The sequence below is a fragment of the Pelodiscus sinensis genome, chromosome 10 (assembly GCF_052426305.1).
Source record: "Pelodiscus sinensis isolate ZL-2025 chromosome 10, ASM5242630v1, whole genome shotgun sequence".
NCBI lineage: Eukaryota > Metazoa > Chordata > Testudines > Trionychidae > Pelodiscus > Pelodiscus sinensis.
The window spans coordinates 38,853,451-38,874,753 of record NC_143061.1 but is presented as its reverse complement, the minus strand read 5'-3'; the positions used below and the strand labels follow the sequence as shown (position 1 = coordinate 38,874,753).

At 41.2% G+C, this 21,303-nt stretch overlaps 1 protein-coding gene across 16 annotated transcripts in view; it reads right to left on the bottom strand.

Moving 5' to 3' along the window:
* DOCK10 (dedicator of cytokinesis 10) overlaps positions 1-21,303 on the bottom strand; it is a 258,333-nt gene that overhangs the window by 175,140 nt on the left and 61,890 nt on the right. For 2 of the 16 annotated variants that reach the window (XM_075937575.2, XM_075937574.2), the window contains exon 1: positions 1,497-1,890. The exons of 12 other annotated variants lie outside the window; for them this stretch is intronic. In XM_075937575.2, the coding sequence (XP_075793690.2) occupies positions 1,497-1,601 (105 nt within the window). In that variant the 5' untranslated portion in view covers positions 1,602-1,890. Of the gene's footprint in view, positions 1-1,496; positions 1,891-21,303 lie in introns of those variants that run through there. 2 more of the 16 variants (XM_075937577.2, XM_075937581.2) reach the window with 2 other exon arrangements.

Below are 21,303 nucleotides of genomic sequence, written 5' to 3'. Positions count from 1 at the left end.
TGATCGCATACACAAATTTTGCCGCTAACAGGATCAGGCTCAAAGGACTAGAATTTCAAAGGACCTCAGCCTAAAGAAGTGCTCAACAGCACTCAGAGGCAATGTCTAGACTGCAGTGACCTATTGGGAAAAGGTACGCAAAATGCAATCTACACTGGCCCAAATTTTGGAAAAAAAAACCCTCTTCTGGAAGAGCCCTTCTTCCTCATGGAAGAAAAAAAAAGCGGAAGAGCAGACGTGTTCCCTGCATGTGGCAGAGCTTTTCTGGGATACCGGAGATATCCCAGAAAAATCCCATAGTGTAAACATAGTCAGAAGCTCCTGTTGTGCTCCTTTGAAAACCTGGCTAGTTATATTGGTTATTTAAATGGGAGCTGAGATCCTCTGAAAATTTGGATATATTTTTGAGTTAATTTAGAAGTCTGGCCCACGGTGTCTTCCATTGTCTGACAACGAGCTAGACCAACATGAACTGCATTTTAATGTTATTTTTTTCTTTTATCCTAACAGCTGATTCATGTCCATGTTATATCTTCTACATGGTAGACAAAGATGTATCGCTGCAAGCAAAAACAATACACTTGTCTCTGGGAACTGTGACTCCAAGTCTCAAGTCACTCTGTGTGGCCAAATTTTAACTTATCAATGATTTGGAGGTTTTAATTTTGAAGGAGGTTAGTTAAAATAAATTCACTTTTAAGTGTATTAACTTTAGATTTATTTTCTTACAATAACCAGAAAAAGGGGTCTCTGCTAATATAAGAAAAAATATATGATATATAACCCCAGACTTCCATACATTTTTCATAATAGCTAAGTGAGTAAAAGGACCAATTACCTCTAAAAATAATGCTGTAAACTCAAAGCACTTTACAAATGTCAGTAAGGTTTGACAGTTAGGGAAACTTACACACAAAGAGGTTAAGTGACTCATCCCATGTCCCACAGAGAATTAATGGCAGGGCCAGTAGTAAATGTCAAAGGTGAAATCCTTGCCCGATTGCAGTCCACGGCAAAACTCCCATTGACTTCAATGGGGCAGGATTTCTACCCAGGTCTTTTCATTCAGAGTCCAGCACTTTCTGCAGTAGTCCACACCGCTGTAAAAGGATATTGGGTTTTTTTCCCATTTCAAAAACACATTACAGGCACAAACTGTATAGAGTCAGATTGAGGTACCCTTACTCACAAAGTGCAGCACTTTACAAGGAGCTTCACTGACTTCAGTGGGTTATAAAATATTATTCTACATGAGTAAGAGTATCAGAACTTGCTTTATACATGTTCTTTGGTAGTCTCATAGGTTCTGCCATACATACAGTGATCTCAAGGCTTTCATTTCATTCAATCATTCCTCAATTCTTTTTCATTTGGAAGCACCGAGGAGTAGGACCAAATCCCACCCATGAGTAGGCTACCAATGAGGATCTACTCTGTGATTTTTAACCCAACTTGAAAAGCAGTGGACAAAAGAAAAAATATATAAATATACATACGCAACTTAATCTGTGAATTTCCCTTTGATTTATTCGCCTAACAGTCCTTCTCTTCCTCCATAGCTCACTGGGCTCCCTTTTGAAAACTTTCCCTCGAAAGCTCATTGTTTCAACAGGAATCAAGCAGCAAACAAATCACTCTTTAAAAACTGTGCTCCTTTAACCTCTTTTGCTTTAGCTGCTTCAGCAACCGAAAGAAGACTGTTCGAGGGGGAAGTGTGTCTAAAACTTAACACATGCTGTATCCACAGTAACAGAACAGAAAGGAAAAGAAAACCAGCAATAACTCATTGCTTCCTGTGAGTAATATTCTGCTATTGGGACGATAGTATCTCATTAAGCCATAAATAAAAGCTTAGTACCTTGTCATTACAGCAGATTGAAATAGGAAGCTGTAGAGAAATTATTACAACTAAATGTCTGTCTTTGCCTCCAACAAAACATTTACATCTTTTACCCAGGCCTCTCCCCACAAAACTCTTCACTGGTCTAAAAGTGAAGACATGGACAGGGGAGGAAGAGAGCACAATTTAAAGGTTCTGGTGTATGCTGCAGGACTCAGGGCAGGGCAAATAAACCCTGGTAGAAACATGAGCAGTAGAGAGGAACATGACCCTGCATGCTCCAACCATTACTGAGTTTTTCTGGTATGGATATATCTGCTGTTACATATGCATTTGCAATCTCAAGACAAGAATCTTTTTTGCTATCTACCACTACTCCTATTTTTAAGAACAGTTACTTTGGTTATCATTTTCAGATACCTCATGTGAAATAAGCTCTGCTTTTATTCGGTATCTGAATAATAGTTCCCCTTTCTCAACGATATGAGGAAGCAAAGCTCTGTAAGTGTCACTTCTTAGATAATGAACATCTACAGACATTTTTATAATATAATTGTACAAGTTATGTTATTGACATGTAAACTACATACAAGAAATCCCTGCTTTAGTATTTCCTCCACATTAATGTATAAAATATCTAAATAAAAAATTGATGTATAACATATCTAAATAAAAATATTTATCCCTAGAGAATGTAGTCTAAAGAAAGTGTTAATTCCCCTGTACTACACTGCTGGTGTTTGTCCATTTGGTGACATCTGACTTACTCTGCACTGATATTCTAAATGAACAGAATTTCTCTAATTATAGAGGTTCACTTATAAGAAGTCTAAAAGATTGCCTTTCTGTAACATGCATGCTGTGTTTTCCATAAAAGCATTATTAATCTAAGGCATTGGTGACCACAGGAAATATCACTAATGTATACAGTCCCATCATCTCCTCAGGTCACATTAGATCTACCTACTATACTGTACAGCCATCTCCCCTGAAGCTATCTACATCAATTAACTTGCAGTCTCCTTCATAGGCATTACTGTTACAAAACGGGTTTCGAGCCCACAGAGCTAACCATAGGAGTATTAATCCCAGAGTACAGGGATCCTCCAGTGATGTAAATCCAGTATAGCAACTACTAGACATCTCTGCTTCTGCTGCCACTATAGGGGATGTAGTTAGGAGTCTTTTACATTTTGGCAAGCCAAGGCTACTGTATCAGCAGCACATAGTCTTAGGCCTACAACTGTACCTTGAGAGCCAGGTTTTCCTTCCAATGTCTATCCAACCCTTTTCAACTTCTAAGTGTTTTTATGCATCTTTCAAAGTTTCTCCAATATTCCATATTTTACATAGTAAACCCTTGTGCAGTATTCCCATGCTAACTATGTGAGGTCTTGTCTTCTGATGGCCATTGGGGAGTATGCACTGCCACAGTAGTACTTATGAAGCTGTTATGTCAGTTGGGTTAACCAGCTTGTTTTTGTCTATTACATTTTACCACTTACAACACAATGAAACCTGAATAACAAACCACTCTTAATACTTACCTTCCTATCTTCAGAGACCACCCACCCAATGTCTTCCAAAGCATACTGAGCTTTTTTCTTTATCAGAAGACCATTTGTATTAAGCTACTGAATTGTGCTGATCTCCCCAATGATTGCTTAAAACAGGGTTCACCATACTCACATAAAGCAAAGAAGTGAAAGTCATTGCTCTCTGGCAGCAAGAGATGGAAAAGAGAGAAGTCCTTTGCCAAGACATGCAGACATTTCCAGTGGCTATCAATAGAGAACCACAATATTAACAGAGCTGGACTTCTTCCTTATTTTTTTTCAAACCACCGCTCTACTCTAGTTGATTCCTGACAACCTCCCATGACACAGTGAATGGAACTGCCAAGACAAAACGCCCTTGCCAGATATTAAATTTAATGCTAGAAACAGAAACTCTGCTGAGTTAACTTAATGCAGATATATCGACCATTTTCTCTAACATTTTATTGTACGAAAGGGCCATAAGGTTTCCTTGCCTCAAGCCTCTTTCACTGTTACCTGATTGCAGGAAAATAGGATGAACATTACTGATGAATGAACTTGAGAAGGGCAGGGCTGCTGATGTGTGTGGGGGGGAGGGGGAAGGAAGGGAACAAAGGGGGCAGTAGGCAACCTTGGTAGAGGCAGTGGCCAGAGGCCTAGGCCTTTTAAATTATTTCTGGAGCACTGGGTGGCACTGAAGAGCTGGCTGGGGAGACTAGTCCCTATCCCCTGACCTTTCTACCTGAGGCCTCTCTCTTTCAAAGGACGTGGAGTCACCTCCTCCACCCCTGGACCTGGTAAAGTCTATCCTCAGCCCTGGAAAAGCGACAGAATTGTTGGACCAAAATATCGGACCATGTTTTATGTAATGGACTTATGGACACAAATATGCATAATTCAAAGATGCTTGGGCCAAATTGCCTCATGTAACCTATCAATCTTAATCTCTTAATCTGCTGGGTCTGTATATCTTACTTCAGTGTATTTATCATTCTTGTGTGTAAAGTTAGATCAGGCCTGGGCAAAATATGGCCCATGGGTCAGATCCAGCCCGCTAAACCACCAGATCCAAACTGCGGAGGCAGCAGGGAGCCCCAGGCAGGATTCCCAGCTTTCCCCACACACCATGCAAAAATGTGGCTGCAGGGCTCCATTTCTGTTTTAAAACCGGAGGAGAGGAGGACGTTTTAGAAGCCGCCCTGCCCCCAGCCCATTCCCATTAGACGATTTCTGGCAGAAATCAGCCAATGAGAGCATCTTGTTAGAGTAATAGGCAGCTAAGAAGAACCACATCCCCTCTCCTGGGTTCAGTTATTCATGAAGCACATGGCCAGGCAGGCTGGCTTGCTGGGAAACATTTTAAGCTCTGCAGGCAGGCAGGTTAGTTTGGCAGCTGACAAGTAAGTCTCTTGGCCACAGACTACTTCTGGCACCGCAGCCCTTTCCTATCCCGACTCTCTGCCTCCCCCTCCCCCCCCCACTCAACATACCCAAACCCTCTGTGCTCCTCTTGCACCCATACCTCCTCCCAGATCTGGCACTCCGATCTCCTACCCCAGATCACAATCCCCTTCTACCCTAGGTCACATCCCAAACCCCTACACTCCAGTCCTCTGCCCTAGCTCACAACCGCCTCCTTCATCCCAACTCCCTCCCAGACCCCAGTCTCCCTCCTGCACCCCAGTCCCTTACCCCAAGCTCCCTTCTGCACCCAACCTCCATTCCAGACCCTGAATCTCCTCCATTAATATCATGGAAGACTGTGGCCTTCAACCACTTTCCAAAACCTTGGAGTGGCCCCCATCAAAAATTATTACCCACCCCTGAGTTAGATCATGGGGTATGGAACGGTTTATGGTTTATAAATGTTCAAATGAAAGTCATCGAGGGTGTTTCCAATGCTGGGATGCCTCAATGCCTGGGCGATAATATGTAAACAACCCCTTTTGTCCTTTAACTCTTAGCAATGATTAGTTGTAGGAAACCGTGTGACTTCCCTAACTGGTAGGGACTGGCCAGGTAACTTCCCACATAAAAGTGGAATCTATAAAACAATGGGAAGCTTAGGAGTGTCTTTGACTTTGGCTGGCCTGCCACACCCAAGAAAGTGAACCAGAGACCCCAGGGAGAGGAGATTTTCCTGGTCTTGAAGGGTTGGCTGGAAAAAGAACAACTTTAGGGTGGGTCTGTAATAAGTTTGTACTGAGGTTTTAGTGTTAGAATTAGCTAAGCGTTTTCTGTTATTTTAAGTTTGTAATCTACTTTGCTCTGCCTGTTCTCTCTTATAACCACTTAAATCCTACTGCTTGAACTTAACAAAATCACTTTATTTACTATCAAGCCCAGTGTAAATAATTGTTACGGGGGGGGGGGGGGGGATTCCTCCTTTCATTGTTAAATGGTGTACATTCCTCTTTTCATTGTTAAACAGGGCTCACCTAAATAACTCATTTGGAGAGTGGTATCCCAGGAAGCTGAGCCCAAAACTGCATTTTCCTTGGACCTGAGGTGGTTCAGTGTCTACTGCTCCTCAGGGGTGGGGGACGGGCAGTGATCTGACCTTTGTGCTTTGGCTGGGGGAGACCAGGGAGCTGGTCCAGCAGGACAGAGTGGTGAGAAGCCCCAGAGACCAGGAAGGCAAGTGACAGTGGCCTTGTCAGTACCCCAGGAAGCACCCCCAAGGGGTCTTCTGTGATCTCTCAGTGGCATCGAGTCACTGTCCTAAGTTGCAATGAGCATGGCGTTGTCCTTCTGCCTCTCAAAAAGGGAACTGTAACTGCAACAATGGCTGATACCATTAAAGAGCTGTTTAGTTTTAGTGATTTGCCTTCATCACCTCGTACTGTTTTAGTTCCCAAAGGAACTATGGTATCCCAACCCATGGAGTAGCATACTAAATCGCATAAACCATTTATATATTTAGTGTTCCAAAAGATACTGATGAGGGTCACAATATTTATCGTACACTCCCTACCCCTCCCGCAGCACACATTTTTAAAGGCCTGTCAGAGTCTGGTCTTCAGTTTAGCTTAGAAAAACATTCCAAAGGCAAAATGCAGATTTGAACTTTATCCAAATATCTAAAGTTTCTATACTGAAACTGGAGATCTAACAAGAAACTGGAGGATCTCTCCTGCCCTTCCGGATTGTGGACAGGCTGGAGATCCTGCTAGAGTGGCATTTCTCAAGGGATATTGTCACTTCTGCATCATAAAGTTAAATGATCTTCTATGAACCTCAACATAAATAAAAGGTGATTTTAGGTTCAAGTTGCTTCTTATTCTACTTACACCAACTTTTCTATCTTCACTGAAAACAAGTGATGTGACTCCCAATATTATTTATTATAACTTCAGGCTTTGAGTACTACATGCCTAGCAAAAGACACCATCTCTGTACTGAGAAGCCGACAGTCTGAATAATGAGAAATCAACAGAAAACATGTAGGAGGAGGTGGTACAACAAGCATGCAGTTGTGTTAACAAGTATATATAATTAGGACTGCTACGCTGGTGGCTGTAAAAAAAAATGAAATATGGATAAATCCCCTGAACTGCTTTAAACATCACAACCATAAAGTGGAATGTAAATATTATTATTTGTATTATGATCATCTCAGAGTAGCAAAGTGGTGTTACTAAGCCACAGTGGTTGGTTGGTTGGTTGGTTTTTAAACATACTGGATCAACACTCACCGCCAAGTGTTTCTACCACCTCCAGAAGTCGTGCCTGATAACTGAGGGCTGTTGCATCTGCCTGCCACATTTGGGTATCAGAGAACATTGAATATATCTGGTAGTTAGTTACTTCAGGGGTTGACTAGCATCTGCTCTGATGTCTTAGCTGAACACTTTCATCCAACATCAATGTTTTGAATCTAATACTATGGAATATTTGGATATCAATGTGATCGTTTATCTTGATCTTTTCTAGAAATGATTATGTATTCTCTTAGCTCTGTGGCCAGTTGTCATTTGATAGGCTTTCTCTTCAATGAAACTCCAGTTAAAAAAACATTCTTTGTTTCTCTTCACATCTTCATCTGATGTTGTTTGTTTCCCCCTCCAAAATCTATGAGCTACTTCATGTTATCATTGACTTCAGCGTGAATTCATGATGTGCACTAACGTATGCAGGTGTATCTGTATGCAGAAATAAGCCATCATGTAGTTTGCTGGCCGTTGTTTCATTAGCATTTTGATGGTGGCCCTTTAAAAATGTGAATATTAAGTGTTAAAGATCCACATCTTCTCTTAACAATTCTCAAATACAAAAATACTTTTTAAGGCTATTGGCTCAAATTATTAAACATACAGTTGATATACTAAACTTGACATCATATTGTTATCCCTAAAATGTATAATCTGTCTCTATTCTACAAAAAGGAATCATAATGTAACTTTATCTCTGGGTGACAATGCTGGCACTTTCAAAAATAAACTCCAGAGTCCTGAATTTCTTTAGACTCATTGGAAGTCACATGCAATGACAGGAACTCAGAGCAACTGACAGGAGAATGAAAACACTGTAGATTGCACAGTAGTTTTGTGCCAGAAGGATACTGACACACATAACGTAGAGCAATTTGAAAAACTTTCCCTGATTTGCGCTCCCATTTGGAGAGCTTTCACATGCATGCTCTGGACATGGACTTTTGAAAATGTGGGCCTCGTTTTATATGATTCATCACACACAGCCTTATCTAGCCAGTCTCCACAGCACAATAACACCTAGTACAATATCCAAAACCAAAATAAGACATCACACTTCTAAAATGCTGCCCCAGCCAAACAAATGAGGAAGGGCAATTTAAAAAAAATAAGGAAAGGAAAGAAAAGAAAAGAATGATAAGGGAATATAATAGATATTGGAATGAAATGTGCTAATTGACAAAGAGGCGATGACCAACTGACATGAATTCTAAAATCCATTCTCATTCTTAGGCCTTCTCATGCATACATCAGGCATGAGGCACCTGGGTGAGATATGTGAAAGGCTGCACTGCCACCACATGTGCAGCAGTGTTGTATGGATAGAAGAGTTCATTCTCTTCTATAGCAAAAACCAAATTAGCCTACTTAAGTCCCCCCTTTTACAGGATTATTCATCAAAAATCTGTTTGAATAGTAGTAATAACTACCTCTAAACGTAATAATAACACTAAATCAAAAAGAAAATGTTTTCTGCTCACTCTTCCATTGCTTATTTTGCCAAAGCCAAATAATCTATCTACTCAGCATATATATGTCCTAATGTTAATGGCTGCCAAGTGGCAGGGTAAAAAATAACAAGAAAAGAAAACAACAAAAAACCCCACAAAAAACTACACTATTTAAATTCTTGAGATTTAGAACCCAGACTGAAGGGACACAGGCTATAGCTTCCGTAAAATCAAGCCAACACTGAAATGGTCAAAATAGTCCAGAAATCTTATATTATTTCCTACATAAGAAGTATGAACTCATTGTCTCTCTCTTTTAAATGGCAGGATGTCCCAATCTGCTGCAATTCCAGCCTGAGCCACAAAAAATACAGAGCTAAATAGGAAAGGATTAGAGTCACGCCAAATGTTTAATTGATGTAGAGGACATAGAAGTAGCTGCAAACTCATTTGCCATCACACACAGCATGAGGGCGTGAATGGAGGAACCAGTAAGAAGAAGGATTAAAAAAACATATAAAAGATGTAGACCTGTGGGGAAGACAGGGAGACTTGTGAGGCTGACACTTAATGCTATCGCAGTCATTCCTCTGGCAATCTTCTGCAAGATGATCAGGGTTGCATACTTTATCCTGGTTGATGAAAGGGAGTCACAAGAGCTGAAGGCTGTGCTAGTATATCTCAGCAACAGAGAATGATAATCTTGATGATGTTTCTATTATCCCCAATAGTGCATAGGTTGAGTTAGCAGATAAGCTATATAAATATACACTGCTAATGCTGTTTATATTCATCTTTGCGTTCATTTTCAATTCATAAGCACATTGCTATTGTTCATCTGATCTGGAGTGTTCCAAGAGTGCAACACTGCTAAAAGTAGGTCATGCGACTAGACTGTCAGAATCACATCAAATATAATTTGTCATCCCTTCAGAGGTCTGTCAGAGAACAAACTAGGAAATTATTTACAATCAGTGTCAGAGACCACATACAGATTCCAAAGTCTAAATGCCAAACCTCCAGAAGGATATATTAAAAGTCATACATCAATCTGTCTTTGCCAAACACCACTGTTATCTTCCCCCTTAGGATGTTGAACACGTTAACAGCTCATTTGTGGCTCGTGAATGCACCAATGAGAACACTATGCTCTTCTTAGACAGGTAAAGCAAACATAACAGCAGGATAAGAAGCAACTACTGCAATATAAGAAGCACAGTACTTTCTATCCCAATCTTTTCTTTTTTGAGCTGCTCAAAATGTCACAAAAGCGTCACCCTTGGGGTGAAATATTCCAAATTCAGATGTTGGACTGAAAGTGTGTTTTTACTAAGCAAAAAACAGTTTTACCATTTTTGAGAACAAGAAAAGTGAAAAAACCCTGCTTCATTATTAAAAGAACACAACTTTTTTCAGAACTGCTCTGGGACTGAATGTTGGGTGTACAAAGCTGAGGTTTGCCAGGCAACTAGGCCATGTTCGTGCTGAGCACCCAGGCCCTGATCTAACCAACCACGTTAGCACGTGCCTACCCTTAAGCTTGTGAACAATCCAGGTGAAGAGTTAAACATGCTCATAATTCACTTGCTCCACAAATTTGTAAAACTAACTTTTACCACATGGAAGGCTGAGTTACTTTTACCACAGTAACTGTGACATTAGCACACTTTGGGTACGTCTAGACTACAAGCCTCTTTTGAAAGAACGTGTCTAGACTACAAGCAGATTTTTCGAAAAAGCGAGTCTAAACACTCTCTTTCAAAAATGCAGTTTGCATTTAATAGCGCCTTTTTTCAAAAGATTACTTTCGAAAAAAGGCGTTATTCCTCTTAAATGAGATTTACTGCGATCAGAAAAAATGCTGCGTTATTTCAATTTACTTTCAAAAGAATGCGGCTGCAGTCTAGACACAGGTGAAGTTTTTTCAAAAAAATGCCACTTTTTTTAAAAAAAAAAACCCTGTAGTCTAGACATACCCAAGGTGAGCTCTCTAAGGCAGTGTGACAATTTCCTTGAAACAAACAGCCATGAAAGGAAAACACAAGTCTCTATTATATCATCTGCCAGGGATCTGCTAATGTGTTTTTCCAGACAGTGGCTCCCGAGGTCACCAGCTCCAGCAATGTCAATCCATTTCTCCTCTTTTTAGGCTGACAGGGCACTGAGCTCAACTATTCTTTCCACTGTGCTTTTACCTTCACTTCCTGCTCCAGGTATTCATGCATACCATGTAGAACAAATATGTGAACGTTTCCTGTATTTCTGTGCACTGCGTGAAAGGCAAAGACACACCCTCTCATCAGCAATGGGGAAGTAGCAGTGTCATTAGCTATTAATGGGCTGCATTTGTCAGCCTTTTTGTGCATAGTTGGAGTCCATGGGACTCCATTTTCTTTATGGTTGAATCTTCCCCTCTGAGGGGAGGAGAAGAGGGAGACACTGGTATGTGTGTACATATGTACACACACACACACACACACGCACACACACACAGCCTTTTCATGGGAACTTCCCATTTGGGAGGCATGCTCACCTGTGCACGCACCACATGCAGATCTTAGAAGGCTAGTCAGAGATACCTGCTGCTCCTATTTCCCCTTCTCACTTTCATCTGAAGAAGTGGGTTATGCCCACAGAAGCTTATGATACCATCAACATTTTTGTAAGTCTCTAAGGGCATGTCTAGACTACATCCCTCTTTTGAGTGAAAATGAAGCGGGGACTTACATATCCCGTGCATCATTTGCATAATCATGTCACAGCGTTCTTTCGAAAAAGGGCATTTTGAAAGTGAAACCGCAGTCTAGACGCGGTTCTTTCAAAAAGAAAACCTTTTTTCGAAAGATCCCGTACTCCTCAGTCTTGCCTAAGGTGCTGCAAGACTATTTGTTGTTTGTTAAGCTTTTCCAGTTACAGACTAACATGGCTACCCCTCTGAAACCCTTCTCAGCATGTCATTTATAGCAGCCTTGCTGTTACATACCCCCTCACTATCAGCAGCATCTTAGACTGAAGTTGCAGCTATGTAGGTGAAGATACTGCTGATCTCATCAGCTGCAACTTCTGGGCAGATTTCCATATTGGAAAGGGGTACATAATATGTTCATCTGCTATACTTTTCCCATGATTCTCCTTTCATTTGCACTGGTACAAACCAGAAGTCGCTCCAATGAAGACCATTAAATTATCCTGGCATAAAACCAGTGAGAGAAGAGAAAAGAATTTGGCCTCTTGTCTCTTTTTTCACCACCACCATTACTCTCTCCCCAGCTCTTTGGACTAGTAGCCCTGTGGGGGGCAGGAAAGGGGAGGTACTGTACAGCAGTCCTGTCATTTGGTTCCAAGTTGGGGGTGGAGATTGAGTCTCTATTCCAGTGGTCTCCAACCTTTTTATACCCAAGATCTCTTTTTAAATGACAGACCAAGCCAAGATCTACCGCCCCGCCCCTTCCTTGAAGCCCTCTTCTCCTCCTCTCCATCACTGGCTATCCCCAATCCTTATACTGCTGCTTAAAAAAAACAAAATTCCCACCATTCCTCGCAGCTACTCACCTGTGCTGTTGCTCGGTGAGTAGCTGCTCCTCAAATGAGGAAATCTAATGTAAATGTACTGCGCAGGCGCGCAGTTCAGAGAGGGCTCAAGAGCTACTCTTAGCGCCTCTGAGATCTACCAGTAGAACGCGATCTACTGGTTGGTGACCAAGGTTCTATTCTGTCCAGCAGCACAGACCAAACACAGTATTTCATCAGCTTTGGCCCACAGGCCACCTGAGTAGGCTGCATCAAAACTGGGCTGCATCTTCCACCCTAAAAGAATAGAATTCTCTCATAACTTTCATACATCAGGAATCAGAGCAGTGAACACAAACCTTCCATTAGCTATTTAATCCTGCTGATTCATACGAAATCAAAATAAGCAATTACTTTAATTTCTTCTTTAGTTTACTCCATTGGGAAATCTTAAAAAAAACATTACTCTTGTTTTCACAGAGGAGGCTGGAGTCATGTCTTGATAACAAAACACAAATAATGATGAAGGGCCATAAGAGGCCATTAAATAATTTAATCATCTCTGTTTACTATTTCTAGACATGCTGCTGTCTGCAGTTTCTGGCTTCCTCTCCATGCTAGTTTGAGTGTAGTTCTAATATGCACCATTGATGTCTATTGTAAGTTACAAAAAGGATTGCTTTCCTCCATTTAGTTACTCAGAAAAGCTCAGCTCAGACACAACATCTGGTTTAGAGAGAAATTTCACATTTTTACCCAGTTTCCCAGCTGGAATGATTGAAGTAGAAGGAGGTCATACAATCTATTGATAGCTCCATCAGGATTAGCCCCTAAGATCCCCTTGACTACTTGTTCTTAACCATTAAACTGGTCTCTCTCCTTATAATGTAGGAGGCATATAAATCTGTGTTACTGTCAGTGCCTGACAGCTGCTGTTAAATATTGCATTCTGGTAGCCCCAGACATTTATGTGCATATCCTCTCAGCTCCTGGATATATTCTGAGAAGCTCAGTGGAAACAGACCACAAGTGACAATCTATCCTTTGGATACCCTGAAACGCCCAACTCATAAGGAGATTTTTGCATAAACATAAAAGGATTAGGAATTTCAAATGCAGATGTAGTAAAATAAAAAGTGAGTCTCTCACATGAGGAATGAATGAATGTGAAGTCCCAGTACTGAGATTTACATTAGTTTAGCTTAGTTTGCAGCAAGGGGAAAGGGATTCAACATAAAATGCTCCCTTAGCCCTTCTCTCTTAGGCTATGTCTACACTGCAGGCTTCTTGTACAAGAAGGTTTTTGCAGAAGAGCCCTTCCGCAAAAACTTCTTGCGCAAGAGCGCATCCACACCAGAAAAGCGCATCACAAAAGCGATGCGCTTTTGCGCTAGAGAGTGTCCAGACTGCATGGACGCACTTTCGAAAGAAAGATCTGATTGCTATTCACAGAATAGCCGCCAGAGCACCTGTGCTTTTTTCGATTGGCTCTATTTGCGCAAAAGCTCCCTTACCCATCCACACACAGCTTTTTGTGCAAGAAGTCTTGTGCAAAAAGGAGTTATTCCTCATAGAAAGAGGAATACCTACACCGCAAAAACCCCTCTGTTCTTTTGATTTACTGTAAATTTACTTGCGCAAAAACATGCACAATGAGGCATGGACGCTCTGTGGGTTTTTGGGCAAAAACCCTGTAGTGTAGACGTAGCCTTAGATTGTCTACATAGGTTTAAAGGCAGGGCTAGTGTATATAGCACTAGACTGGGAGTCAAGAGACCTGTGTTCTATTTTGGCGCTGCCACTGACTGGCTGTCTGACCCGGCACATGCCACTTCTTTGTGTGCTTAAACTGTAAGCTCTGAAAGGCAAGGACTCTCTCTTGCTATGTGCTTGTAACAATGCGTACCCCAACATGTCCTAGCTACCATGGTGGCCTGCAGGCATTACTGTAATACTACTAATCAAGTTTCAGACATCTGGATTTTTTAATAGCTCAGCAGATCTAGATGGGGGAGCATTTTATGGTTTGTTTGGGATAAGAAGCTGACAACTGAGAACCTTAAATTGGTTTTGGTGATAAATGGATGATTTTTCTCACTGATGAAGTAGTTATATTTATTTATGAACATGAAAAGAGGCTGGAGGGTACAGACAGGAACAGAGAAAATCCTGCATCCCAGAACTGGCCCTGGTTTTGTGGAGTCTTGTGTGAAGTAACATGCAGGTGCCCATAAGGTTTCACATGACCAGTGTTCACTCTAAGCTGCACCCCAGCACAGGTTCGCAGGCGATTAATCAGCCCCGCCCAATCAGAGGTTCAGGGAGCTGACTGACTTGGTGGGGCTGATTAATCACCTGTGAAGCTGTGCTGCTGCCCAGCTTAGAGGGAACACTGCTCATGACCCAGGATCTCCTGCCTTTAGGCTCTCAATACTCCTTCCCATCACTCCCCCCCCCCTTCCATATACACACACCCCATCAAGCCACATCCCAGCGAGAACTTCCTATGGGCCTAATCACTCATCCTTAGATGTAAGGAAGTGTCTAGACATAGGAAGAAAAACTAGTGAACATCCACTTCCTTGTTCATTTTCTTTGTATTATCAGTTTTCAGCTATAATGCAAAGGAGAGGGTACTTTTATCAACTTTGGGGTTTATATAAGCATTCCTGCTACACATTCCCTCCAGTTTGCACATGGAACTATGCACCTGTATCTGAGCTGATATTTCACTCCAGCTCCAAGAGGTAAGAGATTCATAGTTCAGTGCTGGTTATGTTAATACTGTGTGCTTTTATTTCTTATAGGAAGATCATTTGGTAGTATTGTTTCAAAGAGGTCCTCTATCATGGCATTAACAGTGAATGCACTATTCAGCTTAGTTTTGCTTTACAATTGAGATCATAAACATATTTTGCAAACTATGGGCCTGATCCTGTAAGCAGCATGTGAGTGGAGCCAATGAAATCTAGGTGAGAACAGGCAAGAGGATGCAGCAAAGTGCAATTATTTCAAAAGCTACATTGCATTCTGCATTAAGGTCTAGACAGTGGAATTTAGCCATAGAACACACTTCCACAGAGCCCTGCTGCCCCAAGGACAACTTAGGAACTAAACCTGCTCCTCTACTTCCCCCCACCCAAGCCTGCAGGGCACTGTGAGAGAGCGGAGGCACAGTAGTCCTTCCTCCATATCTTTCTGAGAGTGATTTGCTCAGTAGAGTGCATAAAGATGATCCTTTCCTCTTGAGCCTTTATCTTCCCACAGACCTATACTGGGGACAGGAAGAATCTAGCTCTACCAAGCTAGCTGGGTTATGTATCATGGAAATCCAATGAAACCATTCAACCAGTATTGCAATATGGGGCATCCCATAAACACAACAAAGAAGAGAGTATCGACTGCTCAGAAGCTAAGAAGTTAGCTTTTGATTGTCTACAAATATATCTTGCATCTACCCAGGAACAAAGTGCCAGCAAGGGATGTGAATGGATACTAAAAAAGAGCCTGCTGCAGTTCATTCTCAATCTCTCCTCAGCAGATAAAGTCTCAGTTTAAGATCAAATCTTTTTGCAAATATTCCTAGGAAATCTCCTTGTCTCTTAAATAAGCATCAAATAGTTTACAATATCACCAAGTCAGAATGTTTTTTCATATTTGCATAACTCCAAACTGCTTTCAATTTTGTTTTTAAAAAGGAAAATTGGCAAGTGATTGAATCATCCAACAGTTTTTGGCAGTTTGAAAATACTGTATAAAAATTCTCCTTGGGAGTTGGTGCAAACTGTTGTGTGCAAAATTTGTATGCAAATATTGGGGGATTTTTGTTGTTGTTTAATGAACAAACATTTAAAATATAATTTTTTAAATAAATTGCACTAAATGTGAACAGGATCACAAAAGCAAAGAGTGCTAACATGGCTCAGACATCAGCTTTATACTGTGAATTAGTGTCCCACACTACTTTTAATATGAATAATAATCTATTGCATAAGGATTGGAACTGAGCACTTGCTGCAAAGCAACTGTATTATTTCCAAATAAATTTTACTGTTTGCACCTTCTTGGTTCACTTGCTCATTAACATTCCCGTAGATAGTTTTCTGCCTGTATTAATGTTTGATGAATGAGTGGTCTACTTGTGAAAAGCCATGTTTAAGGCTGTTCACACATAGTTATGGGTATATTCATTAGCTATTCTCCTTGCCTTCTATTAATAAAGGTTCTGTCATAGTCAGTGGAAACAATGTCATGCGACTTAGGTTGCCAATTACACAATACAGATACAAAGAGTTAGCTATAAAGAGTTGACGGCATACCCAAAGCAAATAGTTCATCAACAATCTACTGTTTTATGTGTTTAATTAGCCATCCTGATGCAATTACCAAGCCAATGCAGCCAGATAAACACATCATGTCCAAAAAGCGAATTATGTAATACATAAGCAATATATCATTCACCATTTTCTGTCATACTAAAAAGTACAATTAAGAATCTGAAGATAATAAGCCAGATAACTGTTGGCAAAAAGATGTAGCAAATGTGTAAACTAGTTAGTCATAAAACTACATTGTAAGCATTGTTTCATTTGTGTCAGGAGGTGGGAATTGCAGCCTATAATGTCAGTGGTTTTCAATGTCTCATGAGATTGAATAATCTAATCTGAGATTTGCATGAGTTTTGGCAGTTATTGCAAATGTATGTGTCCTTGTAGGGAGCTACTTGAAATCCTCTTTTCTCTTCAAGCTGTAGGAACCAGCCTCTGTCATGGACTTTGATGCCCTGATGGAAACGATGGTGCCACCTGGTACGATCACTTGCCAAGATTTCCCTTTAGTCATGATCATAGTTGAAGGGTTCCAAGAAGATTCCAAAGAGTGTAGGGACAAGAATATATCCTTGTTTTACTCAAAGCTGTTTCATCTCAAAGCTGTCTATCAAACTTGACAATTGCTCTGATGTTGTTTTGGAATGAACTTATAAGACTTAACAGGGTAGGTGGTCATCATATCTTTCCTAGTATTACACATAGATCTGCACTGCTGACTGTATGAATGCTTTGGTTAGGCCCACAAAGGCAACATGAAATTGTTGGTTTTGATCTTTGCGCTTTTCTGGGAATTGACGCAGAGAAAATATCATGTCTATAACTCATCTTCCAGCCCTCAATTTGCACTTTGATTCAGGGTAGATGTGATTCACCAGCTATTGAGAGTGCACTATGACGATTTTTGCAACCGCTTTTTCTACTACACTTAGTATCAAGTTACCACTGGAGTTGTTGCAGTCACCTTTTTTTGTCTTTAATTTTATACAATGTGATGTTTGCATGAAGCATCTCTTATGGTACCTCACCCTCTTTCCATCATTTAAGTAGCAGCTGGTGATGATATGACAATAGGCTCTCTTTCCCACATTTGAAGACTTCCACCGACCATCTTTTCCAGGAGCCTTGCCACTTGATAGCCCTATCTAGCTCTTCTGCAGTGGGCTGCACATCTAGCTCTGGCATGACTTGTAGATTTAGTATTTGGTCCAATAATTCATTGGAGTTGTTTCTTTCTTGTGCATGTAGCTCTGAATAATCCTTAACTAAATGAGACAACTGCTTGCATTTATCTTTAATAATTTCACCACTATGCGATTTGTTGAGAATGTAACCTAGAGAGCTTTATTCAGAATGCCCTATGTGACTTTGAGGTTTCCTGTGTCTGAGGCTGTCTATCTCTTCGCAGAACTTGACCCAGTAATGATTTGCACAGCATCTGCTTGCTCACTGTACCTCAGTTTTTTCATGTTGAAGTCTCACTTTGGTGCTCCCTGTTGGTTTCTTGCTGTGTTACAAATAGGTTGTGTTCTTAATGCTGACAAGAAGAAACCATTTGATCCTGCTGTGAGGGCAGGGAACTGGATTTGACGATCTCTTGCAGTCCCTTCCAGTTCTAGGATTCATTTTTTTTCAAAACTAGACCTTTTATTGGTGGCCTCTTTTCCCAAAATATAGCTAAATCTGTTTCATGGATTGTTGTCCTCAAATCTTCCCAAAATTCCGCTGCCTTTTCTGGTAGTGATTTCCCATGCAGACTAAGTTCAAAAGCCTTCACTAACTCCTGGAATTTCCTCTGGTTTTCAATATTAGCATTGCTTTTGGGCTTACTCCTAGATTTCCTCCATGTATTTTCTTGGCTATTATTTTCAATTTGGTAACGATCAAGGAGTGGTCAGTGTTACAATCAGTAAGGTGTTCTGTACTAAGGTCTTTCTTCCTAATGATAGCAAGGTCTAACTGGTGACCATGGCTTGACCATGAATGTTGTCATAACACTTTGTGGTGATCTTTTCCTGTAAAATATGAATTGATAATGCACATTTAGGTTTGGGTGCAGAATTCGAGAAGTCATTGGCCATTTTCATTCATCTTGCCAGTACCAAAATGTGCTCGGCAATCTAGCCATGAGTTGCTATCTGCACCAACTCTTGCACTGAAGTCACCAAAGGAGGAAAAGTTGCTCAGGTGATGGCATTCTTTTGACAACTTCATGCAGAGTAAAAAACTGTATCCTTCTCCTCAGGGCTAGATTTAACTGTTGATGCATAGGCACTAAGGGTGTTCACAGAACTGATGGTTGTCTGAAATTTAAGATGATAACTCTGATGTTTCTAGATTTACTCATTTTTTTATAGCGAACCTACACCACGCAATTTCACTGTACCCTTTCACGTGCTTAAGATGCTTTTGTTCATCCCCTTTGGGTACCCACAACTCCCTCGAAACACCAGACCCCAACATATAGCACTTACTACTATAGAAATGGTACAACTTGTATTGGTCAAAAACCAGTGCTGAGTGGCAGCTAATTAGTCCCAAAACCTCAGGAAGTACTAAGGGCTTTGGGCTGGTGAATGTCTGAGAAGGGTAGTGGAATTCCTAGTGGACTAAATGGCATCAAATGGTGGGCAAGCAAAATCAGTGTTTTTGATAATGACATCCATACATGGTATACTGGGACTGATAACCAGTCTAAGAGTGGAGCCGTAAATGCAGGCAGATGGAAGATCTCTGCACTGGCAATTTCTGCAGTGAAGCTGGTTCCAAATGTATTAACTTAGCATTTCTCTGGTCCAAACTGGTGAAGTGGGAGATGCTGGCACATAGGCAAAGCAGTGTCTCCACATCAACTTCCCAGGCTACTGCAGCCACATCACATGGAGAGGACACTTTGTCCTTGCAAGCAACATGGACACAACACAGAAAGTGGCCATTAAGGGTTATAAGCTTTTGATTGATTGGCACAGAGGACAGTGCTAAGGGTCACCTTTGACAACTGGAGGAATCACTGCATTTTGGTCAGCCTACCACGAAGCCATCTACCCAGCCTGACTTGGGTGCTGACTTGCTATATTCTGTCAACCTCACTGAGTGTGTGGGGTTAAACCAAAAGTGGAAAGGCACACGGAAACCTTGCACTTGCCAAATATAAGAAATCAAGAACTTTCTGGCTTGGAAATTGGGATGTCAGGATAACATGTCTGGGATTGACAGATGATGATGACCTACAATACACAAGTAGCCTATGGAAGTCAGCTTTGATAGACCATGAGCTGTACAAACTCAATGTTGACAATCAGGAAACAAGACTTGCAGATCCTGGCTCTGTCAAATAGGCTACTACACCTTCCATTGGCAAGGTAAAAGCAGTGAAGGAATCTATATAAGGTGATGGTTATAACAACCAGCACACTTCTTTAGAAAATAATTGGAGTACAAATGGAAAAAATCATTACAATCAATTATTTAAATTGAGGCTTTTCACGTGGTGATTTAAATCATGATTTAAATTGCTAATTTAAAACACCATGATTTAAACAATGTACCGTGCAATCCATGAGCTGGAATATGTTCTTCCAAACAATTGTGAATATAAAATGCATTTGCAAATTTTAAAGTCTGCAGATATTCACAAACAAACAAAGCCAATGTCAGAACTGCTTTGCTAGGAAATATTTTTCCTATTGTCTGCTTAATTTAAAAAGCACTTGTTAAAATGTAGCTTGTTTAATGAACATTTCCTGTAGTATTCTTTGTCTTTAATTCTTAGGGTACGTCTAGACTGCAAACTTCTTTCAAAAGAAACTTTTTCGGAAGAGATCTTCCAAAAACATTTCTTACGGAAGAGAGCATCCACACAGCACAAGCACATCGAAAAAGCAATGTGCTTTTTCGGAAAGAAAGCGTCCATATTCATTGGATGCTCTCTTGCATAAAAAGCCACCCAGAACCACTTCAGCCAAGGCATTAGGTCAGCAGATGCTTCCGGGTGCTGTTGCCTAAGGCTATCTGAGGAGTATTCTTAAAGGGACCCCCCCAGACAGCCGTTTCTCAGATTCTGCTGCGTGCTTGCCTACCTGTACGAGGGACAGAAAAACTTCAGCAGTTCAGACTCTGGTTGCTCAGCTTTGTTGGATGCAACAGCATTTTTATTTTATTTTTTCTATGGAGCTGGAGCTGCCCCTGGGCATGCAATGGCCCCACACAGCTATGCTGCTGGTTCTGCAGCAGTTTGAGCAGACCATCTTAATGACCCTGCCCCAGTTCATATGTGAGTCCCTGGCTGCATCTAAACTGGCATGATTTTGCGCAAATACTTTTAACGGAAAAGTTTTTCAGTTATAAGTATTTGTGCAAGAGAGCGTCTATACTGGCATGTGCCTTTGTGCAAAAGATTTGCTTTTGTGCAAAAGCATCCGTGCCAGCGTACACGCTCTCTTGCGCAAGAAAGCTCCAATGGCCATCGGGCTTTCTTGCACAAGAAATTAATGTTGCCTATCTACACTGGCCTCTTGCGCAAGAATACTTGTGCAAGAGGGCTTATCCCTGAGTGGGAGCAACAGAGTATTTGCGCAAGAAGCACTGATTTTGTACATTACAACGTCAGTATTCTGGCGCAAATACTCATGGCCAGTGTAGACAGGCGGCAAGACTTTACACAAAAGCGGATGCCAGTGTCGATGCAGCCCCTCTGCCTGGATGTAGGAACAATGACCTTGCCCCCGCACTTCATGGTCAAGAGATGATTCTGGAGGCTGGACACCAGTTCCAACTGGTGGGACCAGCTGGTGATGGAGCAGTGGGACGACCAGCAGTGGCTCAACAATTTTGGTGCAGCTATGTATAATATGGGCAGTAGTGTGGTTCTGCCCAGGAGCAAGAGCTGCACTCCCTGACCCCTGTGTATCCGTGGCATAGCTCCTT